Genomic DNA, 22,934 nt, shown 5'->3' with positions numbered 1-22,934 from the left:
TTCAATATATGGTATATTGGGTGGTTTAAATGATGTCCAATGTTATACTTGATTAGACGTATTTTATTTGACAATGTTTCAATGTTGATAGTAAAATGGCATGTTTGAATCAATGTAAATTTTCAATGTCATGCCATCAACCTAAACAGAGAGCTATATTGAAATGAAATCTTCAGACAGTGCAATGATTCCTGCCTGAACAGGGACTCCTAATGTTATGAGGGGTAATGCACGTCAGTGATTAGAAGTCTACCACCCAGACGCTTACCTCGATATGTCTAGCTTAGCTTTGGAAGAAAGCAGTGTACGTTTCAGCAGAGATATCATGTCAACATGCTAAGACATTGATCAGCTTCCATACTCATTTGTGTAGACGAACTACAGTAAATAACATTGAATAGCTGAAAGTAACTCCTCTAAACCTTTCTTACACAAGCTGTATGTGAAAGTACAGTGCCTTGCGAAAGTATTCGGCCCCCTTGAACTTTGCGACCTTTTGCCACATTTCAGGCTTCAAACATAAAGATATAAAACTGTATTTTTTAGTGAAGAATCAACAACAAGTGGGACACAATCATGAAGTGGAACGACATTTATTGGATATTTCAAACTTTTTTAACAAATCAAAAACGGAAATTATTCAGTCCCCTTAAGTTAATACTTTGTAGCGCCACCTTTTGCTGCGATTACAGCTGTAAGTCGCTTGGGGTATGTCTCTATCAGTTTTGCACATCGAGAGACTGACATTTTTTCCCATTCCTCCTTGCAAAACAGCTCGAGCTCAGTGAGGTTGGATGGAGAGCATTTGTGAACAGCAGTTTTCAGTTCTTTCCACAGATTCTCGATTGGATTCAGGTCTGGACTTTGACTTGGCCATTCTAACACCTGGATATGTTTATTTTTGAACCATTCCATTGTAGATTTTGCTTTATGTTTTGTACCATTGTCTTGTTGGAAGACAGATCTCCATCCCAGTCTCAGGTCTTTTGCAGACTCCATCAGGTTTCCTTCCAATGGTCCTGTAATTGGCTCCATCCATCTTCCCATCAATTTTATCTTCCCTGTCCCTGCTGAAGAAAAGCAGGCCCAAACCATGATGCTGCCACCACCATGTTTGACATTGTTGCTTTTACGCCAAACATAACGTTTTGCATTGTTGCCAAAAAGTTCAATTTTGGTTTCATCTGACCAGAGCACCTTCTTCCACATGTTTGGTGTGTCTCCCAGGTGGCTTGTGGCAAACTTTAAACGACACTTTTTATGGATATCTTTAAGAAATGGCTTTCTTCTTGCCACTCTTCCATAAAGGCCAGATTTGTGCAATATACGACTGATTGTTGTCCTATGGACAGAGTCTCCCACCTCAGCTGTAGATCTCTGCAGTTCATCCAGAGTGATCATGGGCCTCTTGGCTGCATCTCTGATCAGTCTTCTCCTTGTATGAGCTGAAAGTTTAGTGGGATGGCCAGGTCTTGGTAGATTTGCAGTGGTCTGATACTCCTTCCATTTCAATATTATCGCTTGCACAGTGCTCCTTGGGATGTTTAAAGCTTGGGAAATCTTTTTGTATCCAAATCCGGCTTTAAACTTCTTCACAACAGTATCTCGGACCTGCCTGGTGTGTTCCTTGTTCTTCATTATGCTCTCTTAGAGCTTTTAACGGACCTCTGAGACTCTCACAGTGCAGGTGCATTTATACGGAGACTTGATTACACACAGGTGGATTGTATTTATCATCATTAGTCATTTAGGTCAACATTGGATCATTCAGAGATCCTCACTGAACTTCTGGAGAGAGTTTGCTGCACTGAAAGTAAAGGGGCTGAATAATTTTGCACGCCCAATTTTTCAGTCTTTGATTTGTTAAAAAAGTTTGAAATATCCAATAAATGTCGTTCCACTTCATGATTGTGTCCCACTTGTTTTTGAAGCTTCACAAAAAAATACAGTTTTATATCTTTATGTTTGAAGCCTGAAATGTGGCAAAAGGTCGCAAAGTTCAAGGGGGCCGAATACTTTCGCAAGGCACTGTACATACGGAGTGAGGTTTGGCACGGTTCACAAAAGCACGGTTGCCTCTAAATGAATAAAATAGCACGAGAATAACTTTGAAAATGTTGCCGTGGATCCTCTACAAATTTATCTGAAGTTCAGAGAAGCACACAGAAACAGAGCAAACACAAATCATTGTGGTAAAAAGAGGACCTTTACCATCCACCGTACTGAGCTGCTCCTTGGGCACCTGATGGTTGGACGCAGCCTTGAAAAGAAGCCTGTCTATGTTGGGCCTTGGAGGTTTGGAGCCACTGCCACCAAGTCGTGTCTGAGGTTCTACCTGACCACCAGGGCGTGCATAGCTGACATAGTAGAGCTTCCCCTTGGGTCCCACCACTGATCCCACCTCTGCTCCTGGTACTGGGCGGCTCTGGGTGTGTGCTGCTCCAGCCATGTAGCGCTCAAGCTGGGCAGCCAGCCCTGTAGCACTCCCCCCGGCCCTCCCTGGCTCCTGGCTGGAGTAGGCCGTCTCCACTGGGGATCTCCAGCTCCCTACGGCCCCCTGGGTGAAGACCTTACCCCCCTGGGGTGGAACTGCAGACTGCAGATTGTAGAATGTAGACTTCCCCTTCTTTGGTTGTAAGTTCTGGTTCTGTAACACAATCATGTTTTTTACTATTTATACAATTTTTGTTGTATTTCAAATCACCAGTGACAGTGAATTCACATTGCATTTAAAGGACGACTGAATCAAAAAAGCAACAGTCTATGTGGCATCGATACAAGTCAGAAACTTTTATTCTATTGTCAAAATTGACTACAAAGTGTAAATTAAATAATTTTGGTCATAAACTCACCCAAAACGTAGATTTGCGAGATAATTAGGAAAAAGATATATGATAAAAGGGTACCGTAACAGTTTTCCTTGGATTGGATTTATTTAAATCCTGCCCACAGCTGGCAGCACCCAAGTAATCATTAGCACAGATGCACACTACCCGATCGTAATGGTCAATTTGGTTTCACATTGGATATCCCTATGGGGCTAGTTAGGCACTATCAGTAAATTACACAACGTACATGGGACAATATTTAAAAATGTCAATAGTTCAACATTTCAATGACTTAAAAATATCAAACCAACTATAAATTGTAGAAATTCATATACAAATATTGAATGAATTTAATTAGAAAACTAACCAGTGCGTAACATGAAAATATTGTCCCATTTACATTGTGTAATTTATTCATGGCCCCTAACTAGCCGCACAGATAGGCTATCCAAAGTCCAACTACGGTCGCACACTGGCCGGCTGAAGCTAATTGGCGAAAGAAGTTGACTAGCTTGCTAGCTTGTCCAGGCCACTTTTAGACACAAGACCTGGTTAGACTGTTTAAAGTTATCTAGAAGGGTGAGTGACTGTAACTGTGTACTGTTTTGGCAGAGTGAAAGTACAAACACTTCCCACGTTCGAACACAAACACACAAGAGACACCCACATCAAAGCACGCCTCCAAGACCCAAATCTCGTTATCAGTCTCATTGCCTAATGAGGAGAATTGAAACCAAGGTTTAATCCATAAATTCAGCCCCCCTTTCACAACCTGGCCGTTCCACCTCAAAATTCACAAGAAGATGTCGACACCCACCATCTCAGATTGTTCTGAAATTGTTTCTGTAGTTGGTAACAGATGCGATTAGCATTCCTGGAACAATGTTTTGTTGAAATATAATTTGATCTGAGAAATATAATCTAATTGATTCTGGATTCTTGACATAGCTTTACTCATAGCTTAATATATCTGCAGCTGTGCATATCATTCTAAGTTGATATTGTGTAAATTCTCCCAGTTGTTAATCCCCCCCAATAACATACATGTTAATTGTTTGACATTTTACTGCATTGTTAGGAGCTAGTAACATAAGTATTTCGCTGCACCCGCTATACCACCTGCTAAACCAGCAGTCCCCAAACTAGGGGTTGCGACCCCATGTGGAGTCACCTGATATGAAAATGAGGTGGCGGGAGAAGTTCCAAAATCCTGAAGAAAAATTATAATAAATATCCCAAAAATATACAGTACCAGTACTGTACTGTCGTTTCTCATTGCTTATTTGAGTAGTTCTTGCCATTATATGGACTTGGTTGTTTCCCAACTTTTATTTTACCTTTATTTTACTAGGCAAGTCAGTTAAGAACAAATTCTTATTTTCAATGACGGCCTAGGAACAGTGGGTTAACTGCCTGTTCAGGGGCAGAATGACAGATTTGTACCTTGTCAGCTCGGGGATTTGAACTTGCAACCTTTCGGTTACTAGTCCAACGCTCTAACCACTAGGCTACCCTGCCGCCCCACTTCTGTACACCACCCCTACCTTGTCACAACAAAACTGATTGGCTCAAACGCATTAAGAAGGAAAGAAATTCCACACATTAGGCACACCTGTTATTTGAAATGCATTCTAGGTGACTACCTCATGAAGCTGATTGAGAATGCCAAGAGTGACAGCAAAGCTGACAGCAAAGCTGTCATCAAGGCAATGGGTGGCTACTTTGAAGAATCTCAAAAATAAAATATATTTTGATTTGTTTAACACTTTTTTGGTTAGTACATGATTCCATGTGTGTTATTTCATACTTCTGATGTCTTCACTATTATACCTACAATGTAGAAAAATAGTAAAAATAAAAAGAACCCTGGAATGAGTAGGAGTGTCCAAACCTTTGACTGGTACTGTATATTATAATATTGTATTTGTATCTCAAAATCATAGTAATGTCATTAACCTTAAAAAATTGAAATGAAAATTATAAAAAAATTCAAAGATAAAATTCAACCAGAGAGCACCCTTAGATCATAAGAAAAGGTCGCACTTGAGCGTTGAACTCAACTCACAGTAAATGGCTAAGCCAGCTATGCTATGAAACTACACACTATTGCAGACTTTGATATTACCGGCTGCAACTGATATGGTGAAAACAATGTGTGGGGAGGCAGAGGCACAGGAATTCGCATCAATACCTTTGTCAGATAACACTGTTAAATTAATAATTTATGCTATTGCTAGCAATCAAGAAAAAAAATCTGATTGAATGACTCAAAAACTGTGAGGGGCGAGATGCGCATGCATTTACTTTTGTTCGCTATGCATGTTGGGGGATGCTATTTACAAGGACATATTGTTCTGTCTCACGATTCCCGTGCATGAAATGGCACAAGGGCTGTTCAGTGTGCTGTGAGGCTATACTGACAAAAAAAAACAGATTTTATGGGATCAAATGGTGGAATTTTACACAGATGGGGCTCCATCTATGGCGGGATGGTGGGCAGGCCTCTGCACTTTATTTATGAATGTGTCTCCCTCTGCCATATGGATGCATTGTATGATACAACGAGAGCAATTGGTGGCAAAAGAGCAGAGCACAGAGATACACTGAGTATACAAAACATGAAGAACTCTTTCCATGACTTGACCAGGTGATTCCAGGTGAAAGCTATGATCCCTTATTGATGTCACTTCTTAACTCAGTGTGGATGAAGGTGAGGAGACAGGTTTTAAAGAAGGGGTTTTAAGCCTTGAGACAATTGAGACATGGATTGTGTATGTGTGCCATTCAGAGGGTAAATGGGAAAGACAAAATATTTAAGTGCCTTTGAACGGGGTATGGTAGTAGGTGCCAGGCGCACCGGTTTGTGTCAAGAACTGCAACATTGCTGGGTTTTTCACGCTCAACAGAGTCAACATGGGCCAGCATCCCCTATGGAACACTTTCGACACCTTGTAGAGTCTATGTCCCGACGAACTGAGGCTGTTCTGAGGGCAAGGGTATACGCAGTGTATACTGCAGCAGGTAACAGCAGGTAACTTCGATTGTAAACTACATCAAAACCACATCCACTGCGTGTACACCTGTTCACAAAACTATGTTATATGGGATCAGAGTGTGACGATGTTCTATTGCACAACGAGGATTGGTGGTTATCGACGGGGAGTGTTGGAAAGAATGTTCACATTGAGAGAGGAACTGTTGTTATTCACAATGGATGTAAAAACTCGGTTGACTTTCTGTGTAATGAAAAGAAAATGTGTCTCGTTGCCTGCAGTATGTAACAGACATATTTTGGAAACTGAACGAACTGAACGCAAGCATGCAGGGGAAATACAAAAACCTTCTACAGATGAGTGACCGACCGTCACAGTGGATTCAGAGGAAATAATTCTTATTGGAGAGAGAGTCTTTCAAAAGTGAACCATGCCCCCTTCCGTCGGCTGTGCATGTTTCTAACAGAAATCAGCATCAGTTGGTGATGACTGCTCACCTCCAACGCTTGGAAGAGCACTTTCGGACCTACTTCCCAATCTGTTTGACTGTGATATCCTGGCTCAGTTGACATGCCAGTAAGTGAAATCAAACAGCTGATCGAGCAGTCATGTGACTGTTCATGTGACATTCACAGGTCAATACGGAGGAGTTTTGGTTCCTGACCTTAAGGGAATAGCCTGGCGTCTCCCTGTGAGCATTAATGCCGCGTTTAAAACAACTGGAACTGGGAGTTCCCAGTTCAAGACAACTGGGAAATCTGAAGAAAAAAAAACGAGCTCCAACGGGGATAAATCGTTTTGAACGGTCATCCAACTCGGAATTCCAACTCGGGAACTCGGGCCTCTTTCTGAAGCTCCAACATTCCAACCCGAAGATCACTAACATCATGATTGGACCTCGTATTTTTCAGAGTTCTTGAAAGCACTATAAAAACAAATGGTACCCTTCACCAGATCATATCTGTGTGAAGCTGGATTCAGTGCTCTTATCTGCATGAAAACCAAATATCCATCCAGGTTGGATGTGACAGCAGAGATGAGGTACACACTGTCGACCACGGCCCCGACTTTGAGAAGCTCCGACGCGGCATGCATCAAGCACACCCATGTCATTAGTGGTGGTACGATAAGATACATTACGTCAGACTAATTTGCAATTGACTATCATAGCCCCACATTAAAAGTATGTGATGGTTGAGAAGACGATCAGAAATACTGTTAGAATTTTAAAAAATTGACTGCCACATACCCAAATATAAAAGTAAATGGCTGTTAATGACATAATTTTTTCACATGGTTGGGGTTGCAAGAATTTTCCGATATCAAAATGGGGTCGTAGGCCAAAAAAGTTTGGGAACCCATGTGCTTAACTGTGTACACATCCAATATACTTTGATTTGATTTTGAACAAACATAAGTCTTTCCATCTTTATGAAAAAGAATGTACACTGCACATGGAGGTTGTTTAAAATAATCTACGATCTACGGTCTGGAGTCCGCGACGACGATCTACGGTCCGGAGTGTGCACCAACGATCTCCGCACCAGAGGTGCCACCGAAGTGGGGGGAGCCTCAAGCGGAGCGGGGTCTGCATCCCGAGCCTCCACCGAGATGAGATGCCCACCCAGACCCTCCCCTATAGGTTCAGGTTTGCGGCCTGCAGTGATGATCCATGGCACGAAGCCTCTAGTGACGACCCGCGGTCCGGAGCCTCCTGTGACGGTCCCCGGTCCGGAGCCTACAGTGATGGTCCCCGGTCCGGAGCCTCAAGCAACGGTCTGGAGCCTCCAGCGACGGCTCCCAGTCAGGAGCCTTCAGCGAGGGTTCCCAGGCCGGAGCCTCCGGCGACCATCGGTGGTTCGGTTCATCCAGCAGTGATCTACGGTCCGGTGTCCGCGACGACGATCTACGGTCCGGAGTGTGCGACAACAATCTACAGTCCGGAGTCCCCGGCGACGATCCACGCACCAGAGGCGCCACTGAAATGGGGGGTGCCTCAAGCGGAGCGGGGTCTGCGTCCCGCACCGGAGCCTCCACCGAGATGAAATGCCCACCCGGATCCTTCCCTATAGGTTCAGGTTTGCGGCCGGAGTCCGCACCTTTGGGTGGGGGGGGGGGTACTGTCACTGTTCTATTTCTTTGTTGGCTGGGTATGGTTCCCAATCAGAGGCAGCTGTCTATCGTTGTCTCTGATTGGGGATCATACTTAGGAGTTTGTGGGATCCTGTTTTTGTACAGTTACTGTGTAGCCTGCTGAACATTATGTTTGTTTATCTTTTTTTTTTGGTGTTCATCTAAATAAAGAAAGATGTACGCTTACCACGCTGCGCCTTGGTCTCATTCCAACAACGGACGTAACAGGTGTGAATGGATCCCTGCACCAGGGTATCAAAGAACTATCAATTAATAATCATATCAATGGATGGAATCAGTGAATGAATGGTTTTTGTTGTTCTACTTAGTCGTTCAAATGGGATACTAAGTTGTTCGAATGAGTTACTAAGTAATTCAAACATCGTTCAAATGAGATACTAAGTGGGATTTTTTTTGCCTTGGGCTTATATATATTTTTTACCCAAAGTTGGTATGGAAATGTTGTGATCTATTTAATAAACACAAGAGTCCAGCAGAATGGATAAAAGAGTGTGGCGGTATAGCAGGAACAGTGACGTCTAGTGGTCAAAACCTGGTACTTTTACACTACTTTATGGTAAATAATGCTTCACTTCGATTAATAATTTCTCTGAACAGTGGAAGAAACATCAGCATATTCACAGGGAATACATTACATAGTATGGAGAAGCAAAACTTCAAGCCTCAGTTTCATACTACTTATCAAACATAGAGAACTGATTTGGTTGCAATCAATTAGCTTAATTTCTCCAAGATAAAATCGAATTCCAACTAAAGAATGCCAATCCTACATCCTCTTCAAAGAACCCCCTGTATATGGTTCTACTTAGAAACCTTTATGAACTGTTCTGCCTAGAACCCTCTATAAAGGATTGTACCAATAATAATGGTATAATCTAAAGGTTCTTCCTAGAACCGTCTATGAATGGTTCTACCGAGAACCCTTTCATCTTGGTTGTACAGTCGTCTCAAATAAAACTGAAGGACCTCAGCGTTACTCTGGACGCTGATCTCTCTTTTGACGAACATACAGTATAAAGACTATTTCAAGGACAGCTTTTTTTCCCCATCTTCGTAACATTGCAAAAATCAGAAACATTCTGTCCAAAATATGTCAGGAAAGTAACGTTAATCCATGCTTTTGTCACTTCTGAACTAGACTACAACAATGCTCTACTTTCTGGCTTCCAGGATAAAGCACTAAATAAACTTCAGTTAATGCTAAACACGGCTGCTAGAATCTTGACTAGAACCCAAAAATGTGATCATATTACTCCAGTGCTAGCCTCTCTACACTGGCTTCCTGTTAAGGCCAGGGCTGATTTCAACGTTTTACTGCTAACCTACAAAGCATTACATGGGCTTGCTCCTACCCATCTCTCCAATTTGGTCCTGCGGTACATACCTACACGTACGCTACGGTCACAAGACGCAGGCCTCCTTATTGTCCCTAGAATTTCTAAGCAAACAGCTGGAGGCAGGGCTTTCTCCTATAATGCTCCATTTTCATGGAATGGTCTGCCTATCCAAGTGAGAAACGCAGATTCGGTCTTGACCTTTAAGTCTTTATTGAAGACTCATCTCATCAGTAGGTCCTAGGATTGAGTGTATTCTGGCCCAGGGGTGTGAATGGGAATGGAAAGGCACTAGAGCGATGAACCGCCCTTGCTGTCTGTGCCTGGCCGGTTCCCCTCTCTCAACCGTGATTCTCTGCCTCTAACCCTATAATGGGGGCTGAGTCACTAGCTTACTGGTGCTCTTCCATCCCGTCCCTAGGAGGTTTGCGTCACTTTTGTGGGTTAAGTCACTGACGTGATCTTCATGTCCGTGTTTGGCTCCCCCACCGGGTTCATGCCGTGGGGGAGATCTTTGTGGGCTATACTCAGCCTTGTCTCAGGGAAGTGAGTTGGTGGTTTGAAGATATCCCTCTAGTGGTGTGGGGGCTGTGATTTGGCAAAGTGGGTGGGGTTATATCCTGCCTGTTTGGCCCTGTCCGGGGGTATCATTGGATGGGGCCACAGTGTCTCTCGACCACTCCTGTCTCAGCCTCCAGTATTTATGCTGCAGTAGTTTATGTGTCGGGGGGCTAGGGTCAGTTTGTTAAATCTGGAGTATTTCTCCTGTCTTATCCGGTGTCCTGTGTGAATTTAAGTATGCTGCTTCTAATTCTCTCTCTCTCCCTCTCCCTCTCCCTCCCCTCCCAGGATTACCTGGCCTGATAACTCCTTGCTGTCCCAGTCCACCTGGTCGTGCTGCTGCTCCAGTTTCAACTGTTCTGCCTGCGGCTATGGAACCCTGACCTGTTCACCAGACGTGCTACCTTGTCCCGGACCTGCTGTTTTCAACTTTCTCTCTCTACCGTACTTGCTGTCTCTAACTCTGAATGCTCATCTATGAAAAGCCAACTGACATTTACCCCTGAGGTGCTGACCTGTTGCAACCTCTACAACCACTGTGATTATGATTATTATTTGACCCTGCTGGTCATCTATGAAGGTTTCAACATCTTGGCCATGTAGTGTTATAATCTCAACCCGGCACAGCCAGAAGAGGACTGGCCACCCCTCAAAGCCTGGTTCTCTCTAGGTTTCTTCCTAGGTTCTGGCCTTTCTAGGGAGTTTTTCCTAGCCACCGAGCTTCTACATCTGCATTGCTTGTTGTTTGGGGTTTAAGGCTGGGTTTCTGTACAGCACGTTGTGACATCGGCTGATGTAAAAAAGGCTTCATAAATACATTTGATCGATCTAGTGATGTTAGGTTTGATACCGGAGCTCCGAGGCATGCGTCGGAATCACTAAGCTGCTAACTTCGAGAACAGTGTTCTGATGACTCTGTCAGCAGTACGTCATCATTGACGTCCGAAGCTTCGTTTCACCACGTGCTTTGTCAAACCGTGTGTTGCACAGCGGTTCCGGTGCTTTCTTCGATTCCAAATGCCGACCTCTACGGCACACCGTACTTACAAGTAGAGTCAGGATTTTGTACAAAAACGTTCACCTGACTGGTCGCTTAGTCGGCAGAGTAGGGAACCATGGAACATTCAGGGACATGAGAGTATGAGGTTGAATCCCGTAAAGACACGTTATTTTGAAAATGATTTTATGCGAAACCACACTTTCTGCACTGTTCTTCAGACAATTTGTTTTATTTAGTGTAGTATAAGGTTCTGTCTGAAGCATCTTACAAAATGTTTTTGAAAAATGGTCAACTTGAAGGCAAAAAAGGGAAGCATGATGTACAGTAAGACGCAAACCTGGTATTCCAACTGATTATAGGCTAACAAAGCCAATGAACAGATAATGAAGCTCCGAGTGATGCACCGTTTTCTGGCACAATTTGGTGAAAGCGCCGAAGCCTTCAGAAAGCCTCGGTTTCCCATCACTACTATTATCTTTTGAGGGTTCTTCCTAGAACCCTCTATGAGCGGGTAGAACCACCAGACTTACATTACATATATCATAAGGCTTTTCTTTGAGGGCCTAGCTATACCCGAACACAGTGATGTCAGGAATCTACTGGTTTATTGGCCTCATCAGGCCTGCAAGTTGCATTATTCCGGCTTGCAAAGTGATGTGTAATTCCTATTGGAATCCAACCAGAGTTAGGATATCCAACAAGTGGAATTGTTACTCACCCACAACCTGCATTCAGAATAACTGTCAGGGTAGGGAAGATTAAACTCTGAGACTACCTCAATCATCTAAACTAGAACAACCATCTCAGTTAGTTTAGAAAACTGTATGTTATTTATCTTTGCGTAGTATAAAATGTATATGCAAAAACCCAGATATTACAGTAAAACAAATAATTCAGAACCCTTTGACTAACAAAGAACCCTTGTCTTCAAAAAAGGGATCTTCTGATCAAAAAGGTTCTTGATAGAACCCTATCAGTCCACAAACACCCCTGTTGGAACCCTGCTTTTAAGGAGTGTAACTACAGAAACAACTTCAGAACAATCTGGCTTTCTGAAATGATGTGGAACAACTCAACCGACCTAATGTCTATATGTAATGTTATACAGCGATCGGGGGAAGGGAAGGCGAGATCATCAGTGTTATGACAGGTTTCTGATATAAAAAAGAAGCAGCCTAGGCTTGGGCACACAGGACAGGATATGAATAGATTTATTTCAAAGACAACTGCCCTTGAAAATTGCATGTAGAAATTCTGAAGGAGATAGTGTCACTCAACAACCATTTTATACATATTCACAGACTTGGTAAAAACGCTTATCCCCCCATCAAACTGAGCACCACTAGCTTCTCATAATCCAACCCAGAAACTACAAAATTAAAGCAGTAGATTCAAAAACAGTGGAGGCTGCTGAGGGGAGGACGGCTCATAATAACGTCTGGAACGGAGTCAATGGAATTGTATCAAACATATTGTTTCCATTCCAGCCATTACTATGAGCCGTCCTACCCTCAGCAGTCTCCACTGATTGAAAAGTAAGACATTTGACAATGACAAGCATTAACAATATTATGGGTAGATACATTGACACAATAAACACAAGGGTAAGGCCTTAGACTACTAGGTCGTGATAATAAGTGTGTATGCTATCTTCCTTCTTTGTTTTGTTCTGTCCCCACCATGGCATTAGAGAGAGATAATGCGATTCTCCCCAGCTCGGGACTATTGGGAGACCCTAATGGCATTAACCCAGCGGGATGGGCCTCAGTCATTCATGCTAACCATGTTTGTCATCCACTATCCCACAATGCAACAAAGAACAGCGCCTCGTCACTAAGGAGGGTCCTGAACTCCTCAACTCTGGATGCCATCATCGCTATGGTAAAACAGCAATAGGAAGTAGCGGGGCAGCTCTGGGGTTGGCTGGGATGTGGGGCGTTATTCATGCAACCTCACGGGGCCCTGCCTGAAATACGGTGATGAGATATAGATAGTAAATGAGTGATAGAACCCCCTTTCTAAATGAGGATCATCCATGCTCAGCGGGATAGATGACGGGAGAAAAAGGAAACAAAAGCAGTACAGAGACACCGTAGCTGCCCCCTGCCTATATGGTTTCTTCCTCATGCATTAGGGGAGAAAGAAAAAAAATAACATGGAGGCCCTGGTTAACCAAGGATGAGGCCTCTCTCTCAATGGTCCCTTAAAGCTACCAAATGCAGGTGGCTTGGAACTCTTCCCCTCCCACCCATGGAATTACTTCTCTATCAGGCCCTTACCTGAGTGAGGGGCCCCTCTCGCTGGAGCTCCTGGCGAGCAGTGCCAACAGAATGGGGAAGGAGACCCAGCTCTTGAAGGTACTTCTGGACGTTCCTGCTAAGTTTCGCCTCCCCCGTCTTAAGCTTCCTGTCTCCACCATAGCGTGTCAGGGAGGCAGAGGGGGGATCTGGCCTTCGGATGGGAACCTTGCGTAGCTTGGACAGCTCTCTGGAGATCACATGCTGGGTGGTGGCATCCTGCCATGTCAACCCTAGAGATGGAGTCGAGTAAAGCGATGTTAAACCATGGTCATATTCATTAGTGTACACAGTAGAGGTCGACCGATTATTCGGAATGGCCGATTAATTCAAGGTCTTTTTGGGCGCCGATTTGCCGGGTAAAAAAATAATATATATATTTTTTTTTATATACCTTTATTTAACTAGGCAAGTCAGTTATGAACACATTCTTATTTTCAATGAAGGCCTAGGAACGGTGGGTTAACTGCCTCGTTCAGGGGCAGAACGGCAGATTTTCACCTTGTCAGCTCGGGGGATCTTGCAACATTACAGTTAACTAGTCCAACGCAATAACGACCTGCCTCTCTCTTGTTGCACTCCACAAGGAGACTGCCTGTTACGCGAATGCAGTAAGCCAAGGTAAGTTGCTAGCTAGCATTAAACTTATCTTATAAAAAACAATCAATCATAATCACTAGTTAACTACACATGGTTGATGATATTACTAGATATTATCTAGCGTGTCCTGTGTTGCATATAATCTGACTGAGCATACAAGCATAGAAGTATCTAAGTATCTGACTGAGCGGTGGTAGGCAGAAGCAGGCGCGTAAACATTAATTCAAACAGCACTTTCGTGCATTTTGCCAGCAGCTCTTGTTGTGCGTCAAGCATTGCGCTGTTTATGACATCAAGCCTATCAACTCCCGAGATGAGGCTGGTGTAACCGAAGTGAAATGGCTAGCTAGTTAGCGCGTGCTAATAGCCTTTCAAACGTCACTCGCTCTGAGCCTTGGGGTGGTTGTTTCCCTCGCTCTGCATGGGTAACGCTGCATCGATGGTGGCTGTTGTTGTTGTGTTCCTGGTTCGAGCCCAAGGAGGAACGAGGAGAGGGACGGAAGCTATACTGTTACACTGGCAATACTATAGTGCCTATAAGAACATCCAATAGTCAAAGGTATATGAAATACAAATAGTATAGAGGGAAATAGTCCTATAATAACTACAACCTAAAACTTCTTACCTGGGAATGTTGAAGACTCGTGTTAAAAGGAACCACCAGCTTTCATATGTTCTCATGTTCTGAGCAAGGAACTGAAACGTGAGCTTTCTTACATAGCACATATTGCACTATTACCTTCTCCATCACTTTGTTTTTGCATTATTTAAACCAAATTGAACATGTTTCATTATTTATTTGAGGCTAAATTGATTTATTGATGCATTATATTAAGTTAAAATAAGTGTTCATTCAGTATTTTTGTAATTGTCATTATTACAAATAAATAAATAAAAATCGTCTGATTAAATCGGTATCGCCCTTTTTTGTCCTCCAATAATCGGTATCGGCGTTGAAAAATCCTAATCGGTCGACCTCTAGTACACAGTAGCAAAACATTTTTGCAATTGTAAATTAAAACAAGCGTTTTCTATTGGACAAGTGCAGGCAGTCCCTCCCCGCTTCTGTCCGTTTGGTGTCTAGTGTATACGACCCAGAATACCAACACATATCATTCCCCTGTGTTATAAATATAAAAATAAACACTGTTCAAATAAAACACAATGCTATGGGAAAACATTGAGACAGCAACAAAACGGAGGGCCATGCAGTCAGTGTACACAGTGGAGTGTAATTATCTGGCCGTGGCCTTTCTTGAAATCTGATGACAGTGAACCTGAGGAAAAGCAAAGCAATGCATGGCGCCCTCCCAGCGAGTCAACAAGACCTGCGAGAATGTCACGCCGCAGCCAAAGCCACACCAACATCTCCACTAATTGCCAACACATACTCAGAATGCAAGGCTCCCGGGCACGGGCACAACATTGCGTTGCCAAGGCCAGATGGAGCTACCCGGGCAAGAAGAGACCCAAAACAACATGGATGTCTGGCCTCATTCCCAAAGAGCCAACAGGAACGTCTGCATTCCACTGCAGAAAAGCACACAGAAATACCACCGATAATGTAATAATGCAGTATGGGCCAAGATGGTCAGACATAGAATGCAGTTTTACTGTTATTCTAATAGCATTGACAAATGATTTTAATGAGAAGACTTGTTATTGGAAAGTATGGGTGTTATCCATAGAATCCATGATATTTCACAATTATTTCAGACATTCTCTCTCCCTTCTACATCTACATTGCTTGCTGTTTGTGGTTTTAGGCTGGGTTTCTTTGTGGCTCTTTGTGACATCTGCTGATGTAAAAAAGGGCTTTATAAATACATTTGATTGATTGACACAAATGTAGCCCTCGTCTCTTCTTGAGAGACAACATTTTTTTGATGATGTTCACTGAGTGTACAAAACAGTAGGAACACCTTCCTAATATTGAGTTGCATCCTCTTTTGCCCTCAGAACAGCCTCAATTCGTCAGGGCAAGGACTCACTACAAGGTGTCGAAAGCGTTCCACAGGGATACTGGCCCATGTTGACTCAAATGCTTCCCACAGTCGTGTAAAGCTGTCTGGATGTCCTTTGGTTGGTGGACCATTGTTAATGGTCGGGGAAATGTTGAGTGTGAAAAACCCAGCAGTGTTGCAGTTCTTGCCCCCCCCCCTTCTAGCTTTGACTCTGTTAATAGCTACTTTATTGAGGAATAATGTACTCTCTATGCCTGTGATATGTGGTTGTCCCACCTAGCTATCTTAAGACGAATGCACTAACTGTCGCGTCTGCTAAATGACTAAAATGTAAATGTACTCAAACTTGTGCGCCTGGCACCTCCTACCATACCCCCTTCAAAGGTGCTTAAATATTTTGTCTTGCCCATTCACCCTCTGAATGGCATACACACAACCCCTATGTCAATTGTCTCAAGGCAACAAAAAAAAAACTTCTTTAACCTGTTTCCTCCCCTTCATCTACACTGATTGAAGTGGATTTAACAAGTGACCTCAATAAGAGAGCATAGCTTTCACCTGGATTCACCTGCTCAGTCTATTTCATGGAAAGATCAGGGGTTCCTAATGTTTTGTACACTCAATGCAGAGGAGAACAACAGGCTAGCAGCCAGCCAGGACAGGAATATTTCACCAACTGTGGCTACATATGACTTCATTAGCTTGGCCACTGATGTATCCCATGATACCTCTGAATAGACCACGGAGTGTATAGGGTCGGCGTTATCGAACGTAACCCAACTGTCAGCCCCATCACAACACATCCTCCCATCTACTATTTGTAGTGCAGTATATAGGGGGTAGTTGAATCCATAAAGGACCCATAAAATATCTACCGCTTAATTACTCCTGGTTAATGGGTTCAGTGGTGAGAGAAAGTCTGATTGTTGGGGAACAGAAGGCGGATGGCACAGGTTTGATTGACTGTGACAGCTTCATCCACAGGTAGAGAGAGAAGTCACTGCTCGCGCCTAAAAAGAGGTGTGAGTTTAACGGACAACCTGGGATTGGTACATCAATTTGTTTTATTCATTCATTGTTGTTCTGTTGTTGTTTGAATCCCAGATTGCCCCGTTCAATGATTCTGACTCAGGATTTCAACATTTACTGTACATGGTTGGCTGCCTTTTAGTAAACTAGCTACCAGCTGATTATACTCAGTGCTGTGGAGCTAAATATAACGCCAACACGCCTCTGTCTGGGTCCAGAGAAAGGTCAAGCTTAATCTCCTAGTGCCTCAGAGTTTTAGCTTGTTAAAACCAGAACACTGTCTGCGGCTAAATGCAGCTGTTAATTAGCACCTAGCCATTAGTGCGGCGGGAGAGGAGGCTTTGAGCAGTCAAGATTTTTCTGCTGGCTTTATGTTTTTATGGGGTGCGAGAGAGAGAGGCTGCGGCCTCCTAAATATTCAGAACCCATTAGTTCCTGTCTCCAAGTCTTGTTGTTTCATCTGCTTTCTTGATTTTAAATTAATAATATAAGTTTCAGGCTAATTAATTGAGATGATAAAACAGTTGTCAATCCATTTTTTTATTTTTATCTTTGAATAATAAAATAATTGTGCAAGGAAAATAATAAAAATGTATCGACTTCATCTTTTACGCCATCTTATTCAATGTAATGTCCCAAAACCAGATTCCTTGGCAGTCCTCCACAGTTACGTTTCATATTGCTTTAGTAGTTTTGTTACAATGTGTATACTGTTGAGGAAATTGTCTATGACTGTCTGTTTGTAATTGTCCCCCCAAAATATCTTACATTGTCTTGCCACAGATAAATGTGGGAATAACTGTGATGAAACAAAGTCATAAACATTCTGCGGAATAATAGGGTCATTCTCACGAAACTGACATTTTTTATCAAAATTTCCTCTTGGATCACTGAGAGTAGAATCTGTATTTATCTATTTCATATCTACTATTATGTTTTTTGATCAGATATTATGCATTTTACCACCATTTCTAAAACTACCAACTCAAAAATTATTCTAAAACTTTTTAACATTTCTCCCCTCATGAACAGGCCTGAATTAAACATAACAATGAAAATACAAATATTTTAAATTAAATTATTAAAATGTATTCCGTAATGTATACTACATATACAAAAGTATGTGGACACCCCTTCAAATTAGTGGATTCGGCTATTTCAGCCACATCCATTGCTGACATGTGTATAAAATTGAACACACAGGCATGCAATTTCAAATAAACAAACATTGGCAGTATGTTGGCTTTACTGAAGAGCTCTGTGACTTTAAACGTGGAACCGTCATAGGATGCCACCTTTCCAACAAGTCAGTCCGTCAAATTTCTGCCCTGCTAGAGCTGCCCCAGTCAACTGTAAGTGCTGTTATTGTGAAGTGGAAACATCAATGAGCAACAACGGCTCAGCCACGAAGTGGTAGGCCACACAAGCTCACAGAATGGGACCGCCGAGTGCTGAAGCGTGTAAAAATGGTCTGTCCTCGGTTGCAACACTACCAAGTTCCAAACTGCCTCTGGATGCAACGTTCGTCATCAAGAACTGTTCGTCTGGAGCTTCATGAAATGGGTTTCCATGACCTAGCAGCCACACACATGCCTAAGATCATTATGCACAAAGCCAAGCATCGGCAGGAGTGGTGTAAAGCTTGCCGCCATTGGACTCTGGAGCAGTGGCAAGGCATTCTCTGGAGTGATGAATCACACTTCACCATCTAGCAGTCCGACGGACAAATATCCCCCAATTCATAGTTCCAACTGTAAAGTTTGGTGGAGGAGGAATAATGGTCTGGGGCTGTTTTTCATGGTTTGGGCTAAGTCCCTTAGTTCCAGTGAAGGGGAATCTTAATGCTACAGCATACAATTACATTCTAGATGACTCTGTGCTTCCAAATTTATGGCAGCAGTTTGGGGAAGGACCTTTCCTGTTTCAGCCTGACAATGCCCCCATGCACAAAGTGAGGTTCATGCAGAAATGGTTTGTTGGTCATATAGTATATTCCATTACCGTAACACATAACCTCTTTTTATCATTTCCGTAACACTATCAGATGAAGCCAAAATTGCTAAAGTATACATTTGATTTTTCCTAATATTTCCTATATATTGGTGCATACAGTGATGATGAGCAGGTTTTTGGAGATGAGACTGCATGTTTCGGTATGAGTGTTGCATAGTTTGCCATTCAAAAACTGTACTGATCTCTATCATGACATTGCAAGATACTAAAATCACTGATCTTAATGCAGTTGACTAAAATACCTCCAATTTCAGCATAACTATACGTACTGTAATTACATGCATGCATTTTCAAAAGTCAGAAGTGGACTTTTTGGGGGGAATAAATCATTTACAGGTAATATCGGTGTATTATGACATGGCTATTTGTGGTTGTAAGTTATTTCAGATGTATTCATGGATTCAATGGGATCCTTTGGGCAAATGGCATATGCCTATAAAATCACACATGGGCCAACAACTGTCTTGGGTAATGCGAAATGTGGGTTTCGGTACAGGTGCACATGTCAACATGGAGGATATCCTCCTTTAAGTGGCGGGTTTGCTCTGAAACACAAACTGCCGATTTTAGCTTAAAGTAAGTTAAATGGGGTTTATACACCCCATATTTATTGACAACCCTACTTAATCAAATAACTGTTGTACTGTATTACCAAAGATCTATACAATAGGTTTAAGGAGTAGTCCTAGTAAATAAATAAAAAGTTACCAGCACAGCATACCCAGTGACTATATACTAGAATTAGCTTATTATCATTACTGAAATGAAGGTTCTAATTATCCAAACATTACGTGGTAATGACAAATGTGGGTTTCGGTACTGAGAGGCCCAATCTGTAAATGATAGGAGACAGACATTACGAGACTTGCAAGCATTTGAAAACATCACTAAAGTCAATTTATGCCTCCATGTTGGTAAGGTAATGGTTCTCTGACTTTTTCCCAATTTGAGCTTTTTAGCCGTGTCGGTAATGAGAAGGCCAAGTGGGGTAAATGGGGGTGTTTGAGAATAAGAACCTCATTCTGAAGGCATATAAGTGAATAAATTCACTTAATAATTATCTTAACTTGTGCTCACCTAAGGACTACTCCTCTAGATTATATATTATGGGGAAATAAAAAGGTATTTAAAAAAGAAAAACTGTAGTTTTTACAGGACCTTGAAAATTACGGTAATTAGATTGTATAAAATGACCTGAGGATTTAAATCTGGCGAAAATGTAAAACTGATAGAAAATAAAACACTTTGCCAAAAACTTTAACTCTTACGTCTTGAGAATGACGATTGCACGTTTTGTAACAAAATCAGCTACAGACGTGTTTAAAACTGGTTTGATGAGAATCACCCAATAGCACTCATCAGAGCACTGTTGCAGCAGTTGGCATTCCCATTTGTAGAAACCCACACGGTGTGCTCAAATCAACTGTACATGTTCTGACTCAAGAGTTGCTCTTATTTTATACCCAATATTCCCATACCAGTCCCAGATCTAAAATCTTTAACACAAAATACAGCTGGCACTATTAGCTTAGCTATAAAATAGCTTATGTAGCTGACATTTGTGAGTCTGTGTATATGTATACATCTTCGACAGTAAACTGTATGTAATGTATGTGTAACAGAGTGTGGGTGAGAAATGACACATTGTAAGCAAACCTGGGTTCAAACTATATTTGACGTCATTTCAAATGCTTTCGCTGGGTTTAATTGAGCTTGCCTGGCGCAATGGAACCTATAGTATAGGCACAAAACTGCGAAACCCACCCATCCGGAACTACAGGCAGGCTCAATTTTAATTATAAAAGCATTTGAAAGAGTTCAAATGGTATTTGAACCCAGGTCTGGTTGTATGTTTTGCTGTTGTGGAAGATAAACCTCAACACAAAGACACACATATACCCTAAGTACATGGAACCTCCGGAGAGAAGGAAGATCAGTGGTGCTGAAATTAAATACGGTCTGTTTGTACTCATTGCATCTCCCTGACTAGATGATCCGATGCAAATGTCACAATGCATTATCTTAATTTGCTTGCCTTGAGAGGAAGTGAAAATTCACTCTGCTTTGCACATGGATCAAGGTGATGCTGAAGGGTCAACCAACTGTAGAGCAGGGACCCTAGTCGTTATTACAGATAGCCAGAGCCTGTGGTTAAGTGGTAACGCTCCCTGGCTCTAAAGGAATATATGCTTCTCCTCCTCTCACACACTTCAAATTTGACTTTAAATGGTTGTAGTCAATTTTGTCATCACTATGGATTTCACCTATCACTTAGCCTTGCTTAGCAAAGCTTCTAGTCACAGATCAGGTTGCCTGTAGATCAGGTTGTCTGTAGATCAGATTGTCTGTATATCAGGTTGACACACACACACACACACACACACACACTCACACACGGAGAGACCTTGAACCAAATGCCTTGAATGCTTTGCAGTTTCGCTATATGAAGTACGGACACACTGTGTTTGCACTTTGTGAATCCCAAAGTCGCCTCGGCACACAGCGCCATCGGTGCAGTCTAATATAAAAGTAATTTGCAGTGGATGACAGTGTCTTGCACTCCAAGGCGGCATGTGGAAAATGTAATAGCCGACAATGCTCCTTCCAAGTAGGGATACAGCCAAACAAAGCAAGGAACACGAAGACAAAATAAACCCTTTTTGTGCCGGGGTCAATTTCTATTGATCTAGTGACATTGGATGTTGTGTGCAGAGATTAGATTGCATGATTTCGTCTTCAGCGACTCCGATGCAAAATAAAGTTTATTGCAAATCGATGGAATTGAATTCCCCCCCCCCTCCCCCCTTCTCGTCTTTTCTTCTACTCCATTTAGGTTACAGTACAATAGTCTCAATCACTCTGTCTGCTCTTCAACAGGGGAGCTGAACTAAACATCTCAAATATGACAGACACTTCAATAAGGAGCCATGCTAAGCCGATAAGACCCAAGACACAACAAAGCGTAGACTGACTCGTCTGAAGAGAACGCCACTCAGTCTTTAGATATATGTTTCTAAGAGACAGAGCGCCGGGTTGAACTGGAACCCGAGACTGTGCAGCGCCATCGAAAGTGTGTGATGGAGGGGTGACGTCATGTCTCCTGTCTTTCCGTCTGCATTTGAACACAACGTCAGTCAGACACAGACAAATGTCTCCCGGCAACAGACATTCCAGAGATATTAACACCTGGAAATAGAGCTTGAACAAACGGACGCGCCGACTCTCGTCCTCCCTCTCATCCGCCCTCTCATCCTCCTCAGTCTCATCCGTTTATTTCAGAGAAGTCATTACAATAAATGCTGTGGTCTCACACGGTTCCTAATATTCATTACTGCGTTTGTAATTTCCTATGGATGCACGCTTTTTCAAATGCTTTTTCAAAATGGTTTTCTACAGTTGTTTACGCCTGTTAGAAAAGGCTACGCTTAGAGTGGCCTGTAAAGCCAATTAGTGCTGAAGGTTAGTGCTGAAGGTATTTGCTGCCCTCTGCTGTGACAGCCTGTAGTTGCAGATGCTTGTGATAGTCCTGTAGCCAGATGTCAACAGAGGATAATGATATTGGATGTTATAAATGTTGCATAAATGTGAATGAGACATGAAATTACATATCTAGTTTTAATTTGATTAATTTAAAACATTCATGAATTAAAGCATATATTTATTTTGGTAAAACCTAAATGCTGAAACTAACCTGAGCCAAACAATCAACTGTCTAACACTTTCCTTTATTTAGTTCCATTGGATAGACTTCTGCTAGAGAGCGTGAACTGACTGGCCTAGTGAATCCATTTGTGCTATTACACTGTGTCAATTAAAAGGCTTATCTGATCCTGGCTGGAGGCACCAAACTATTGGTGCCACCCATGACAGACAGCGGAGGGAGAGAGGGAGAGGGAGAGGGAGAGGGAGAGGGAGAGAGAGAGAGAGAGAGAAGGAAAGTGAGTGTGAGAGAGAGAGAGAGAGAGAGAGAGAAGGAAAGTGAGTGTGAGAGAGAGAGAGAGAGAGAGAGAGAAGGAAAGTGAGTGTGAGAGAGAGAGAGAGAGAGAGAGAGAGAGAGAGAGAGAGAGAGACCAACCCATACAACCCACACATGGAGTAGCGTCATCAGGAAAACAGGTTGACAGAGACATATGAAAGAGGGAGACATACTGTACACCGGAG

General features: G+C 42.5%; 1 protein-coding gene across 1 annotated transcript in view; it reads right to left on the bottom strand.

Moving 5' to 3' along the window:
* The window catches only part of ptprn2 (protein tyrosine phosphatase receptor type N2), a 254,053-nt gene that overhangs the window by 172,486 nt on the left and 58,633 nt on the right, over positions 1–22,934 (bottom strand). The window contains exons 4-5 of the mRNA XM_020494845.2: positions 13,150–13,400; positions 2,212–2,647 (exon numbers count right to left, since the gene is read on the bottom strand). Coding sequence (XP_020350434.1) covers positions 2,212–2,647; positions 13,150–13,400 — 687 coding nt within the window. The remainder of the gene's footprint in view (positions 1–2,211; positions 2,648–13,149; positions 13,401–22,934) is intronic.

Source organism: Oncorhynchus kisutch, linkage group LG11 (genome assembly GCF_002021735.2).
Source record: "Oncorhynchus kisutch isolate 150728-3 linkage group LG11, Okis_V2, whole genome shotgun sequence".
Lineage (NCBI taxonomy): Eukaryota > Metazoa > Chordata > Actinopteri > Salmoniformes > Salmonidae > Oncorhynchus > Oncorhynchus kisutch.
Note: the sequence above shows the minus strand (reverse complement) of the source record. Positions and strands in the feature narration are given on the sequence as shown.